Source organism: Oncorhynchus gorbuscha, linkage group LG02 (genome assembly GCF_021184085.1).
Source record: "Oncorhynchus gorbuscha isolate QuinsamMale2020 ecotype Even-year linkage group LG02, OgorEven_v1.0, whole genome shotgun sequence".
In the NCBI taxonomy this organism is placed as follows: domain Eukaryota; kingdom Metazoa; phylum Chordata; class Actinopteri; order Salmoniformes; family Salmonidae; genus Oncorhynchus; species Oncorhynchus gorbuscha.
This window is the reverse complement of record NC_060174.1, coordinates 60,145,753-60,161,084: the sequence shown is the minus strand read 5'-3', so window position 1 is coordinate 60,161,084 and position 15,332 is coordinate 60,145,753. Positions and strand designations below refer to the sequence as shown.

At 42.6% G+C, this 15,332-nt stretch overlaps 1 protein-coding gene across 1 annotated transcript; it reads left to right on the top strand.

Annotated features, from left to right (window-relative positions):
• The first annotated feature begins 11,796 nt into the window (after positions 1-11,796).
• On the top strand, positions 11,797-15,134 carry LOC124005637. The gene is made up of 2 exons (XM_046315079.1): positions 11,797-12,201; positions 13,308-15,134. Exon 2 carries the CDS (start codon positions 13,310-13,312, stop codon positions 14,198-14,200), a length of 891 nt encoding a protein of 296 aa, XP_046171035.1. The 5' UTR covers positions 11,797-12,201; positions 13,308-13,309; the 3' UTR covers positions 14,201-15,134.
• Positions 15,135-15,332: the final 198 nt, after the last annotated feature.

Genomic DNA, 15,332 nt, shown 5'->3' with positions numbered 1-15,332 from the left:
TAGAGCATAGGGACAGGGTAAGTTGAGCATATGGACAGGGTAAGTAGAGCATAGGGACAGGGTAAGTAGAGCATAGGGACAGGGTACGTTGAGCATAGAGACAGGGTAGGTTGAGCATAGGGACAGGGTAAGTAGAGCATAGGGACAGGGTAAGGAAAGCATAGGGACAGGGTAGGTTGAACATATTGACAGGGTAAGGAAAGCATAGGGAGAGGGTAAAGAAAGCATAGGGAGAGGGTAAGTTGAGCATAGAGACAGGGTAAGGAGAGCATAGGGAGAGGGTAAAGAGAGCATAGGGAGAGGGTAAGTTGAGCATAGGGACAGGGTAAATTGAGCATAGGGACAGGGTAAGGAGAGCATAGGGACAGGGTAAGGAGAGCATAGGGACAGGGTAAGGAGAGCATAGGGACAGGGTAAATTGAGCATAGGGACAGGGTAAGTTGAGCATAGGGAGAGGGTAAAGAGAGCATAGGGACAGGGTAAATTGAGCATAGGGACAGGGTAAGTTGAGCATTGGGACAGGGTAAGTTGAGCATAGGGACTGATGAGCTGATGTGATTCCTAATCAGAGACATGTTTATTCCACAAGGTATACAGTATGTGGTGCAGATTTCAAAAAGATAATAGAGTTCTCTTTAATTAAGGATGCACAGCTATTTAGGATTCTACCGAATAAATACATTAACATGTATTACCAAACATGTGAGTGTAGGGTAACTGCCCTAGAAAGTCTTGAACTCAGAGACACCGGCATCAATGACGAACAGCCTAACAATCGGCCCAATAAGGGATATCTCTGGAGCATGTGTTTATTAGGCTAGAATAGTTAGGCTCTGTCCAGAAGAAACCCTAACACATCCTCCCTAGGCACTCAGCTCTGTTTAAAGTACAGTCAAGAAAAGCTTTTGTTGATGATAGTGATTCAGGAGTATCAGTAAAACAGGTTATTATGCCCCACCAACATTAGACTATACAGAAAGCCCTAAAATGATTGAAATAAGTGAAGTAAATCAATGATGAGAGAATAGTCACAGTAACTGATACTAGCATAATGGCCTAGAATGCTGTGAACCAAGACATTATGAGTTCAAATCCCAGGTGGGGACATTGAATAATAATTACTGTATAAATGAATATGTAATCATGCATGTCAAATATGTATGTTGGAAACACTATATTAAAAGCATTATGTGTGGGTATCGCTAACCTTGCCAACAGATGAAAAGCACTGCAAATGGATTAGAAGTTTGCCAATCAGGATCTTGATGAGTAACAGTAACAGGGTGTAATAAAAACACTTTTCTTTGGAACCATCAGGCGACAACTGGTACACAGAAATGTTCTTGAAACGTGTCTGGAACATGAATAACTTATATTCTGAGATGATGGTAACTATGTTCTGTGTATGTTTGCTGGGATGGTTGATGGAATATTCTCCTAAACCTCAGAGAAAAGGACACAGGAATGTTCTTGCAGCGTTCCCATGAAACGTGTCAAGAACATTAAACTTGCACATTGTCACCACGTTCTAGATAAGTTCTGTTTGACATTAAGGGAATGTAACTTCAACACCAAAACATGCTAAAAAAGGCTCTCAGAAGGTTTTTTACTAACATAGATAGAATGTTCCCCTGACTATGGGAAAACTGGACACTCAAACATTAGGGGAACATTCCGGATAACATTACAAAAATGTTCTCTCTCCCTAGAATGGTTAGCTGGGTTGTGAGCCTCTGCTACTCCATCATAGCCTCTCTTTCGCAGTTACATGTTAGTTTTCTTTTTTGTCTTGTCAATGCACCTCTTCAGTGTTATCTTTGCCTATTGTTAAATTCCTTGCTGCACCTTCTTCCCTTTTCTCACTTCCTTACCTGCTCTTTCAAAAACCTCAAGGGGGGCTAGACCCCTGCTTGCTTTACTTTTGTATGCAGAGGGAATTATAATGTCTGCTCTGTAACATAAAAAAAATGCAGTTGAGTTCATATGCATGACACCCTGCAAAAAAACTATGGATGTTATACATAAAATGGACAACATTTATCAGAATGTGTATGGGGTATGGTGGCCCATGGCTATTGGCTCAACTTACCCTTAGGTGAACCTTCGCCCCAGTCTGAAGTCCTGAGCACTCTGGAGCAGGTTTTCATCAAGGATCTCTCTGTACAGACCAGAGAATCTTGTTTGTCATGCTCTAGGAGTCCTTTAGGTGCCTTTTGGCAATCTCCAAGCAGGCTGTCATGCGCCTTTTACTGAGGAGTGGCTTCTGTCTGGCCTCTCTACCGTAAAGGCCTGATTGGTGGAGTGCTGCAGAAATGATTGTCCTTCTGGAAGTTTGTCCCATCTCCACAGAGGAACTCTGGAGCTCTGTCAGAGTGACCTCCCTGATGAAGGCCCTTCTCCTCTGATTACTCAGTTTGACCGGGCGGCCAGCTCTAGGAAGAGTCTTGGTGGTTCCAAACATCTTCCATTTAAGAATGATGGAGGCCACTGTGTTCTTGGGGAACTTCAAAGCTGTTTTGGTACCCATGCCCAGATTATTGCCTCGACACAGTCCTGTCTTGGAGCTCTAGGACAATTCCTTCGACCTCAAGGCTTAGTTTTTGCTTTGGCATGCACTGCCAATTGTGGGACATTATACAGACAGGTGTGTGCCTTTCCAAATCATGTCCAATCAATTTAATTTACCACAGGTAGACTCCAATCAAGTTGTAGAAACATCTCAAGGGTGATCAATGGAAACAGGATGCACCTGAGCTCAATTCCATGTCTAATAGCACATTTTTTATACATTTGCTTAGTCATTATGGGGTATTGTGTGTAGATTGATGAGGAAAAATGTGTATTTAATCCATTTTAGAATAAGGCTGTAAAGTAACAAAATGGAGTGGAAAACGTCAAGGGGTCTGAATACTTTCTGAATGCACTGTATATTATATGCTACATAATTGGTAAATAATATTATTTTATACTAATTATCTTTCTCTGAGCAATAGCTTTTGTTAAATAAGTTATAAAACAAAATCTCAAAAAGGTAGGGGCTTTCAATACCTTTCAATATCTCACCTTCTAAGATGTTTTATGAGTTGGAGAAACACATTGGGTGTGCATGGCCACTGGTTTTCATGTCATCTGACCAAAGCACAAGTTCCATTCAAAGTGCCAATGCCATTGAGCAAACTCCAGGCTTTCTTGGATTAAAATGAAAATTAAGCTCTTTGGCCATGCACACCAGTGGTGGGTTTGGCTTCGAAATGAAAATGCATAAACAGAAAATAACCCCATACTCACCGTAAAATATGGTGGTGGAGCTTTGATGTCGTGCCAAATAAGACACAATGGGATTCTATGAGTTCTCATTTTTATTGCTAGGGCTGTTGCTCGAATTTGCAACATTCTGACCGGATTTACAAGACCATGAACCAACGTGTCCGTTGCTATGCTGGTAGCTTGGTTACCTCGAAGCGATCGGGAAGTAAGGAGGACACAGGCAGTTCTATTTCACCTCAGAGGCGCTCGCTCACAAGTAAGCCGAGTGCCGTCTAGACCGCACAGAGTGACTCGCTTCTGGGCTTTCTGGCATCATATGGCAGCACCTTGTGCATCAAGAATTCAGCATAGCAAGTTTGTATGAAGGTCTGGTTATTAAATGGGTAAATAGTTACATAGTAATATGCTCTAAAACGCTCTGGTGACTAACACATTTTTTTGCTGCCCTGTTTCCAATCGTCCACATGGCTGGGAGAACATATTCAAGTAACTGCTGAATCTAGGGGTCATTTTTTTTATTTTTTGGAAAAATAACATTCCTAAAGTAAACGGGCTATTTTCAGGACCAGAAAATAGAATATGCATATAATTGACAGCTTAGGATAGAAAACACTCTAAAGTTCCAAAACTGTAAAGATATTGTCTGTGAATATAACAGAACTGATTTTGCAGGCAAAATAATGAGAAAAATCCAATCAGGAACGCAGCGGTTTCGAAATAAGAGTTCCTTCCTATTGCTTCCCTATTGAGCAGTGAATATCAACGATATTCCGTTTTCTATGGCTTCCTTAATAATGTGTCTAGTATCACAAGACATAGTTTCAGGCTTTTATTTTGAAGAATGAGCCTGAGCGACAACATTGAGTCAGTGTCCACCTGATGGCTCTTTGTGTATTTCTCGCGCAAAAGACAGAGGTAGCCATTTTTCAACCCGGTCTTATTGAAAAAAGCTATGTCCCGGTTGATATATTATCGAATAGATATTTGAAAAACACTTTGAGGATTGATTATAAACAACGTTTGCCATGTTTCTGTCTATATTATGGAGCTAATTTGGAATATTTTTCAGAGTTGTCGTGACCGCAATTTCCGGTAGTTTTCTCAGCCAAACGTGAAGAACTAACGGAGCTATTTTTGGCTACAAAAATATTTTTTTCTGGAAAAAAAGGAACATTTGCTATCTAACTGGGAGTCTCGTGAGTGAAAACATCCGAAGCTCATCAAAGGTAAACAATTTAATTTGATTGCTTTTCTGATTTTCGTGACCAGAATGCCTGCTGCTAGCAAGGCATAATGCTATGCTAGGCTATAGATACATTTACACAAATGCTTGTCTTGCTTTGGCTGTAAAGTATATTTTCAAAATCTGAGATTACTGGGTGATTAACAAAAGGCTAAACTGTGTTTGAATATATTTCACTTGTGATTTCATGAATATTAATATTTTCTAGTAAGATTTTTTCCCGTTGCGTTATGCTACTTAGTGTCAGTTGATGACAATTCTCCCGGATCCGGGATGGGTAGCAACAAGAGGTTTTTTAAGTAAATACATTTCTAAAATGTAAAAAACAACAACTTAGTTTTAATTAGCTAACGTCACAGTGCAGACTAACTCAAATGAGCTGCTAACAGTAGTTCGCTATCTAGCCAACTTTGCATACTGTATAGATAGATAGCTAGCTAAGTGAATTAAATATCACCAGCAACCCAACTTCATATGAGCTAGCGTTAGCTATCTTGATGTTTTTATCACCGCTAGCTACCTGCATTTGTAGGTAGCTAGCTAACAGCCATGGAGGAGTGTGAAAGGATAGCAGCCCCAACTGTCAAAGTGAGAGTGTTAGAATTGCGTAAATTCGAATCTGGTATCGGGATAAATATAACAATGAGTCACCGATTGTATACTATGTATTTTTTATTAGCTAAGTAATAAATGGCAAATGCAACTTTTGTACATACGGGCATACTGTAATACCACGCAGGGCAGAACAGAGAACTGACCTTCTGTTGGCCTATCACAGTAGAGGCTGGGCGTGGTTTAAACTTGCCCAGCCTATCGCAGGCGATCAGGCGGGTCCCCGCCTCTTGGCGCTTCTTGGAGTCCTCCCTCCATCGATGTATAGATCCTTACCGTTCTGGTAAGGATCTATACATCCGTTCTGGTATCGCAGCCTAGTCACGCCATGTGCTCAATATTGTTACATACAAACACAGGGACAAAGCATCTTCTGGGCTGTTATCTGCAGTTTTGCAACATGCAGGTCACACCATGTTACTCAGTTCTTGTCACACACAAACAGGCAAGTAGCAAGCAGTTGTTTCATCTCATAATGATGCTCCAATGCACAAATGCAGACACCTCACACAACCAACATCAGATAATATTTAATCATATATATGCTAATGGCTATAATGTAAAATACAGAATCCAACAAGAGTAACGTTAGGCTATTCTGGATAGGGCAGGTACTTTTGTGTACTTCCAGTCCCTAGCAGTGAGGACGGAGATAATAATAACATAATATTCAGTGTGGTCTAATTTGTGTATAAGGAAGGAAGTCTGTTTCTTATGGATCTATCAATCCAATGTTATCATGATTTGATATAAGGGATACAATAATTTAGTAATCCACAATGACCTGGTGATATAAAAGTCTAATAATTACATTATCTTCCATATTCCTACAGATACCTTGTAACTGGAGATTCCTGCCTACAGTTACCGTGTAGGGCACTGCAAGGTTGGGTGACCAGGGCCATCTGTGTCCTGCATAACTTCATGAGGATGGACATGAGGAGCAGCAGGGGATCTGTAGATCGCCGCTGTGTGCCAGAGGAGACGTCTGCTGCTCTGCAGGATGTTTCAAGGATGGGGTCCAACAATGCAGCAAGATAGGCAATCCGTCTGCGGGAGATCATTACCTCCTACTTCTTCAAAGACGGTGTTGTTCCCTGAGGTTATCTTGAGTGACCGAGGTCGTGGAACAAGGTAATAACATTACAGGCTATATTCCGTCACCAACGATATAAGTTTATTTACTGATGTTCGATTTTCTTGCTATTGTCTTACTCTCTGCAGAGATGAGGAACCCTCTTGGCACGATACCATCAGAAATCCATGAGAAAACATATTTCTCTTGTTTTCAGGCACCATTTTCCAGTCCCGATTCCAGTCCGCGTGCTGGGTCCAGGCCTGCCAAGCTCCACACAACAGAGGTCATCGTCCACTGCTTCTGTTGGAAATACCTGAGAAAAGGTATGGAGGTGGCCTGGTGCAGGAGATGCGGCAAGCATTTTCATGTGTCTTGTTTGTCTCATGATGCCAATGTGCGTGAATTTGTCTGTCCGTCATCTGTTTCGTCTGATGTTTTCCCCATCCTTGTTTTCACTGCTTGGCCAGCTTCCCACCTCAAGACGGTAGGTATTTTATTACGTTGCGCCTTGTTATATATTGTATGTTATTGTAAATAACCGTAATAACTTGTTTTAAATTTGTATAAATGTATTTTTTTGCAGACATTGGCTGTGAAGTTGGTAAGTTGTTTGGTAAGTATATAGCATAGGTATCTGTCTTGTATTCCAAGTAACATTTACAAGCATGTAAATATTTGTATATTTTCCATTTGTTTGCTGGTAAATATTTGAAACTTGCTTGAATTGGCTGTAAATTTATACATTTGCATATTAAAATGTATTCATTGCAGGTAACATTTTCAATTGACTGTTCAGTTGACCAGTTAGACTTACTGGTCCTTAACCCCTTCTCCGTAGCCATGAATCTTTTGTGTCCAATTCCAAATCAAATTTTAGGCCAGGGTTGGTATGGAATTAGACATTGGTTTCTAGTTAGTGTTTGCATATCTAGAGGTTCTAGATTTGTGTATGTAATATGGCACAAGTGTCCCGGAGTTCATTACACAGCAGGGTTGAGTCATATTGCTACACCTATCCAAGTCCCATCAGGTCAAGCACTACAAAGATAGAGTAGGGGGTTAAAGGCCTTAATTAAAAACAAAATCCTCCTCTCGACCTGTACCTTGACGTGGTGAGAGGGCTTTCAACTAAACCAGGCCCATGTTATTGAACCCCTGACTGAGACTGGCTGCCTGTCAAGGACAACTTTCTCTCCTCTCCCTCCAGACAAAATTCTGCATCTAGTGACGTCTGATTGCTCAGCAATCCGCCCACTAATCCCATCCCCTCCTCATTCTCATTACATCATCTAAAGCTACTGTTATTGTCATGTTGTCATTATCTACTAATAATGTTTGCTAGCTGTATCATACTGGGCATATAATTACTACGCAGCCTATATAATGCCAAATGTTTAGTGCTTTTCACACGCAGGTGCATGAGCCATGTGCTCATAGGACTAGCAGCAGCACAATCACCTTGTAGTATTCTAACACATTTGTCAATGGAAACAACAATATGAACTGTATGTTTTCATACCTGATAATCTGATAATGTAATAAAACTGCAATTGAAATATACTACTGTTGTCCTCCTTTGACTTTTGAACTGTGTCATGAATGGTAAAGAATGCTAATATCCACATAATGAAGAATGCATACCAAATCAAATACATTTTCAGGAATATGTAGGCCTGCAATGCCAAACCATCTCTTGCTCCCCCAGTAGTAATGAGGTAATAATACTGTGCAGTGGAGAACTAAGCTCTCTCCGATGCTGAACACCTTGCGGTGTCCACAGGGTGGCACTAATGACTGTCTTGTCTTCTCGCCAGATATTTCAACATTTACTGTAGATGCAATTAATGGCGGGTACAATAATATAGACTATACCATGGGAAAGTTTCACTTTCGTTTGTAGCCTTACTTTCAAAAGATGAATATGTACCACTGCCGTTACAAATATTTGTTGTATTCCTTTTCTGAAGAGAATTTGAAGAATACATTTTTATATAGGCTATTATGTCTCATTTATGTAGATAGTTTTTCTATGGCTTGTTCCAGCCATCTGTTAGTTGATGTTGTTTTTTGTCTTTAACCTCCACCCGATTGCTTTTTCGTGTCTCATTTATCTGTATGGGTTTCTGGGATCAGTCAAAAACAACAATTCCACACATCCAGAAAGTCAATTGGATATGAATTATAATTGAATTTCACATTGTTTCATTGAATAGGCTACATGCATTCATGCAGAGTAAAAGGATTGGACGTGTTCAACTTTCATCAGAAACCCAAACAGTGGATGTGATTGAATATAGAGTCCTCACGTTCCTGTGTAATATCATTTTCAATCCATCTGATACTGTACACCATCTGATATAAGTGATTATGTGATATGACCATGTGGTAAGCGATATTAGTCTTGAATACCAGACCCTAGGTAACAGAGGGTCTGGTTTCAATGACAGAGGGGAAAAACAATTCCGGGGTGGGGTCCTCTTCAGACAAACATCCCTCCTAACACATCACGTGTGGGAAGGCAGGGCTTAAAATGTGGGCAGGGACTGTGCTCATGAAAAATCATCCCCCATAGAGATAGAGGATTTGTCTTGATATCTGTGCCATTTTATGTTACATGCACCGAATACAACAGGTGTAGACCTTAACATGAAATGCTTACTTACAACCCTTAAACAACAATGCAGTTGGTAGAGTTAAGAAAATATTGACTAAATAAATTGAAGTACAAAAAAATTAAATACAAAAGTAACACAATAAAATAACTATAATGAGGCTATATACAGGGGGTACCGGTACCGAGTCAATGTGCGGGGGTACAGGTTAATCGAGGTAATTTGTACATGTAGGTTGGATTAAAGTGACTATGGGGGTGTCAATAAAAATAGTCTGGGTGGCCATTTGATTAATAGTTCAGCAGTCTTATGACTTGGGGGTAGACGCAGTTAAGGAGCCTTTTGGACCTATATTTGGCACTCCGGGTACCACTTGCAGTGTGGTAGCAGAGAGAACAGTCTATTTGACATTTTTTGGGGCCTTCCTCTGACATCGCCTAGTATATAGGTCCTGGATGGCAGGAAGCTTGTCCCCAGTGATGTACTGGGCTGTACGCATCCTAGCCTTACGGTGACGCAACCTGTCAGGATGCTCTCGATGGTGCAGCTGTAGAACATTTTGAGGATCTGGGGACCCAGGCCAAATCTTTTCAGTCTCCTGAGGGGGAATAGGTGTTGTTGTTCCCTCTTCACAACTTTTTAGCTGTGTTTGTTGATGTGGACACCAAGGAACTTGAAACTATCAACCCGTTCCACTACAGCCCCGTCGATGTGAATGGGGGCGTGTTCGGCCATCCTTTTCCTGCAGTCCACGATCATCTCCTTTGTCTTGCTCACATTGAGGGAGAGGTTGTTGTCCTGGCACCACACTGCCAGGTCTCTGACCTCCTGCCTATAGGCTGTTTCAATGTTTGTGATCATGCCTACCACCGTTGTGTCGTCAGCAAACTTAATGATGGTGTTGGAGTCGTGCTTGGCCACACAGTCGTGGGTGAACAGGGAGTACAGGAGGGGACTAAGCATGCACCCCTGAGGGAGCCCCATGTTGAGGATCAGCGTGGCAGATGTGTTGTTGCCTACCCTTACTACCTGGGGGCGGCCTGTCAGGAAGTCCAGGATCCAGTTGCAGAGGGAAGTGTTTAAGGTCCTTAGCTTAGTGATGAGCTTTGTGGTCACTATGGTGTTGAACACTGAGCTGTAGTCAATGAACAGCATTCTCACATAGGTGTTCCTTTTGTCCAGGTGTGAAAGGGCAGTGTGGAGTGTGATTGAGATTGCGCCACATCAATATACTATGGAGTTGCTTACAAATACAACATTGAATGTTTGTGGCCTAGACACAGTTTTGACTTAAATTGGCTTGAAAATCTATGGCAAGACCAAATGGCTGTGTACCAATGATCAACAACCTTACAGAGCTTGAAGGATTTTTAAAAGACTAATATGCAAATATTGTACAATCTGGGTGAGCAAAGCTCTTGGAGACTTACCCAAAAAGACTCACAGCTGTAATCACTGCCAAAGGTGATTCTAGCAGGGGGTTGAATACTTACGTAATCAAATCGAGATCCTGTACCTTGTGGTAAAGGTGCGCTGTAGCTAGCACAGTGCGTGGGGGCCAGGTTAGCCTTCTTGCAGGTAAATACCCTTGACCGAGAAGCCTGGGGGCTGAACCCAGTTGGTCTGCCTAACCCAACAAGTGCACATGGGTTTACTAGACAGCTTTGCAAGAGTGTGCAAAGCTGTCAAGGCAAAAGGTGGCTACTCAAATAGATCTCAAATATAAAATAGATTTTTATTTGTTTAACACTTTTTTGTTTACCACATGATTCCAAATGTGTTATTTCATCGTTTTCTGTCGATAAGAGCTGAGGTCCTACGTTCGGCAGGGAAGACCTCAACATTCGCCTGTGAACTGTTATGTAGGAATTCAGGAATTTAAGTCATGCTGAGGAAAGCTTCAGTAGCCATCGTGGTCATTTCCGCAAGGAAGAGATGCGAGAATGACCATAGGGTGGGCGAGTGGCGCCTCAGTAGGAGGGATGGGCTCACCTTGTTTGCCGCCTGTTTGTCTCCGACAGACATTGTGTGATCGGTTACTTCAGCATTTGTGATCGCCTGAGAAATCCAATTGTGAGATATCGAAACAAATATTAAGACATTAATACATTCACACACAAACGACCACTGGCCCAGCTGCACTAGATAAGTACATATACCGATACAATTTACTTTGCATTTAGTAGTCCAACAGCACAGGGAACTAATTCATGTTTCTTCTTGGCCATGGGCATTCTGAAGCGCCGGCCAGAGGGAAGCCTCTCGAACTGAGGGTGTAGAGAGTGGGAGGGGTCGCTAATGACAGCCAGTGTCTTCTTTTTGGTTGCTTAGTGTAACAGAATGTGGTCGACCAATTACTTTTGCTGGCTGTGTTTACTATTCAGTTTGATTTTGCTCCTCACGCTCAGATGACCATAGCAGACTGTCATATTGAAGGTGAGAATGCAGTACACCCTTTCCAGAACATCCTGGCTGACCCCAAACCCCCTTTAATTTCCTGATTCAGAACAGGCGTCGGCTTTCTTTAAAAAAAATACAGTCTGCATTCTCTGTAAAACTCAGCTTGTTACCAATTTGTGTCCCTAGATATTTAAAACACTTAACCACCCCCACTGGTTGGTCGTTCAGAGAGAGTGGTTGGGACATTGGTAAGTTGTTGCCGTTGATGATCAGCTCCTTTGCCTTTTCCACATTGATGTGGAGGGCACTTGACCGACGCCATTCTTGAAGGTTGTTTGTCTGTTTAAAACAGCTGTCCACATCTGACATAGCATCTTTTTTAAAAAAGAGTCCTACCAGAGCCATGTCATCTGCATACATAAAAAGGCTCACATTGTTTCCTCGGATCTTCACCTCGTTAGTGTAGATAGAGAACAACAACAGTGAACGGACCCACCCCTGGGGGCACTCCTGTGTTCTTGCGTCACGACCCTGTGTTGAATCATGGGGACCATTATCCTCTCCTCCTCATCCTGTTCTCCTCTCATCCTCCTCTCCACGACCTCATCCTCCTCTAACTGTCGCCTCTTTCCTCCCCCTGCCGAACCTCCTACTCTCTTCTCTCTTTCCCTTTCTTTGCCGCTCCACTCACTCCGCGTACCTTCGACACTCTTACTCTGTACATCAATAAAATACATTTGGCACATGATTATGCTCAGCCACAAAATGGGATGGAGGTGCTATTTTTAGCCGGCTAAGGGAGCAGAGGGAGGCCATGGGAGCGAGAGAGAGAGAGAGAAAGGGGGTGGGATAAAGCGTTCTTTTCGTTCTGTAGCTGTATGTCGGTCGGAGACACAGAGCTCTGTGGCAGCTTGGCTAGAGACAGCGAGAGGGGTGAGAGGCAACGAAGACGAGCAAACGACACCACCTGAAACACAAATAAGACACAGGTAGGAAGCTCTGCTGCATTCTACATAAAACAGGCAAAGCCAGACACCTGGACTGATAGCAATACTAATAGATGGTAGGTGTCCTGAGGAAATTGAATGGTTATATCATAGCTGCGTACATGGCTAGGCAATAAGTACACAAAAAACAATGTATGTGATGATGATGCTCAATGGCAAAAAAAGTTGATATGCTTAAAATGTCATTAATAAATAAGTATTTTGGTACCCTATGGGATGTGTAGAACAAATATACGTCATAGCCTATATTTGAGATTCTGCAAAAAATTAAGATATTTTTAGGACACAGGATGAGATTATGTAATAGGGATTTGTTTTCCTATGTGAATGAAGTCACCATGCCTAACGTAAATTAGTAACACTGGTCTGACTGTCGGTTTGTCTGTCTTCTAAGCTCACTGTTCCTAAAGACAAGATGAGAATAGGGGGGGGGGGGCATAATGAGTTGTTTACATGGCGTCCTAGTTGTTTACATGTGCTGTGTTACCTTCAATGAAAAGGAAAGCTAGAAGTTTAAACCCACTCAATGTTAATCTGTGCTTTTATATATTTATTAGTGTGTGAGAACATATTTTTGCGTGGTGTATGTGTGGGTTTTTAGGTGGGTGGATTGTGTGGTGTATGTGTGGGTTATTAGGTGGGTGGATTGTGTGGTGTATGTATGGGTCATTAGGTGAGTGGATTATGTGAGTGTGTGTGTGGGTTATTAGGTGGGTATATTGTGGGGTGTATGTGTGGGTTATTAGGTTTATGTGAGTGTGTGTGTCTAATATGAGCACACCCTGAGATGTGATGAGGGAAAGCGAGGTTACCATGGAGACGGGCTCAGCACATCTTTCCTGTAAACGATTGCACATACGAATCAAATACACAAATGCATTTCATATGCAATTTTGCATTTAAAAAACATACAAAGAGCATGGTCAATTACACTTTGCCTGTATTTAACTAGATGCAAATTGATAATTCATCAAAAAATGTCATTCTCATGCCATTGTTTACATTATCCACAATCCAAGCTTTGCAAAAACAAAAAGTTATTCTCAGAGACTGACCTGACCAGCCTCTCTCTCCCTCCTGTTTCCCAGGCATGCGACCCCGCTCCAGACTCCTGGCTAAGAGGTGGCTGCCCACCATCAGGGAGGGCTATGAGGAGCTGGTCCAGGACATGAACCAGGCCAACAGCCGCCACCTCCCTCCCCATGGTCAGGCCCACTCACTGTCTACCCATGACTACTTTCTGTCCATCTGCCAGCTCGCCCGACCAACCTTCCCCCAGGGCGAACCTGACTGTGACATCCTCACGGTGGGCGCTCTGACCTCCCTGAGGCCTTGTCTGAGGCTGCACAGACTGAGGGACCCTGTGCCACCCTGTCTGCCTCTGATCTCTAAGGTCAGCCGCCACACTCAGTTAGAGCAGGGGGAGAGTCAGAATGAGTGTAGTGGCCCAGAGAGAGTGGTGGATGTCAGTTCATGTCAGACCTCCAGTAGGGTTGTCCCCAGTGTCTCTGACCCCCTGGAGTTCCTCTACGGTCACAGGGAAGGACTCCTCTCAGCCGCCTGTCGCGCCCATGACTCACAGGGCCGCATGGGCGAAGGGAGTCAGAGTGCGGCGCAGAGTCGACCACAACCCCCGGTACGTGCCGATAGTTTCCCCCGCATGTGTTCCTCGCCGCTGACCCAGCGGAAAAACAGCCGGCGTGAGCTATGGCTGGTGGACCCCACTGACCAAAAGAAGCCAAACCATGACCCTGCTCCACCAGAGACATCCTCATCAGACCAGCAGAAACCTGATGCCTCCAGCTCATTCTCATGGAGGTTCCAGAACAGCCCAGACAGGGCGCCTGCAGGTGAGAGGGGGAAGTGCACTCGCTACATGGACCATCACACAATGGTGTCACACTGGATCGCTGACTGTCGCTCGGCCTGGAGAGAAGCCAGAATCAGGGCGTGCATGCTTCCGGCCATCGCAGAGATGTAAACTTGTGTAGCTTTGTTAATCCCCACTCTGAAGTATTGTACATTATGGATCCTTGATGTACTATGTACTGCTTAATTGGTACATTTGGACAATGCAGGTCCATACGGTAACATGTACAAATTGCGTTTTCATGCCCGACCTTTTTGTACAGTATGTAGTGTAAGACATATTGTAGGCTAGCGTATGCCTCACACATATCACAGTGAGTGGAATGTTGACAGTGCTTAGAAGACATCAGTTTTAGGGTAGCCTGGTAAAGTTGAACAAGACAGGATTTTGGAAGGATGATCACGCGAGACAAGTGTTCGGGTGAATAAAGATGTGTGGAAAAGATGCAGAATTTGCTATAAGGACATATGACTAAGAAAAATGACAGATCATAATCTTTACTATGGAGTGAGTGATATCTCACTCCATTATTGACGAATGATAACTCTGGTCAAAGAAAACATTCTACTCGTCATAACAATGGGAAGGGTACAGCTTTAGAATCAGAACGGAGTGATCCTATAGCTAGTTCAGGCTCCCTGTCGGAGAGCATTCAAACTCAGATTATTCTCAGTGGTTCTGAAAATGTCTCTTGCGATTTCCTCTCTCATGTATGATATGAGTTATGCAATGACAATGTAGAATGGTGGAAAACTGATGAGTCTATTTAAAACTTCCACTAAGTAAAGCCATGATGAAACGGTACATCATATTCACACTGAGTGAAACAGCATGTGACATTGTAGTATATTATTTTTTGATTGTGTTTAATGGCCCTCCATGACAGTACAATGAACTCTGTGTCAAAATATACAAATGGAAAGACAACAGTAAAATTGACTTGTAAAAAGGTTGACGATACAATCGTTTGATCTTGTATGGTATGGCTTTTGTACCTCTGTCCATTGTTGGCTCATAATCTAATAAAATGATGTGTTTTACCCTGCCTCTGAGTGTCCAAAACCTAGACCTGTTGCACTAGGAAATATATCCGTATAGTGCAAGATAAACAAGTTATCCTAAACCCTTCTGTGATGGGGAGATAATAAAATTGAAGTCCTGCTCAGTATCTATTTTTTTTTTACCCCTTTTTCTCCCCAATTGGTAGTTACAGTCTTGTCCCATTGCTGCAACTTCCATACGG

Bases quoted from the DNA above. Each gene is read 5' to 3' on its own strand.
- LOC124005637 (XM_046315079.1), top strand. From the start codon at position 13,310: ATGCGACCCCGCTCCAGACTCCTGGCTAAGAGGTGGCTGCCCACCATC.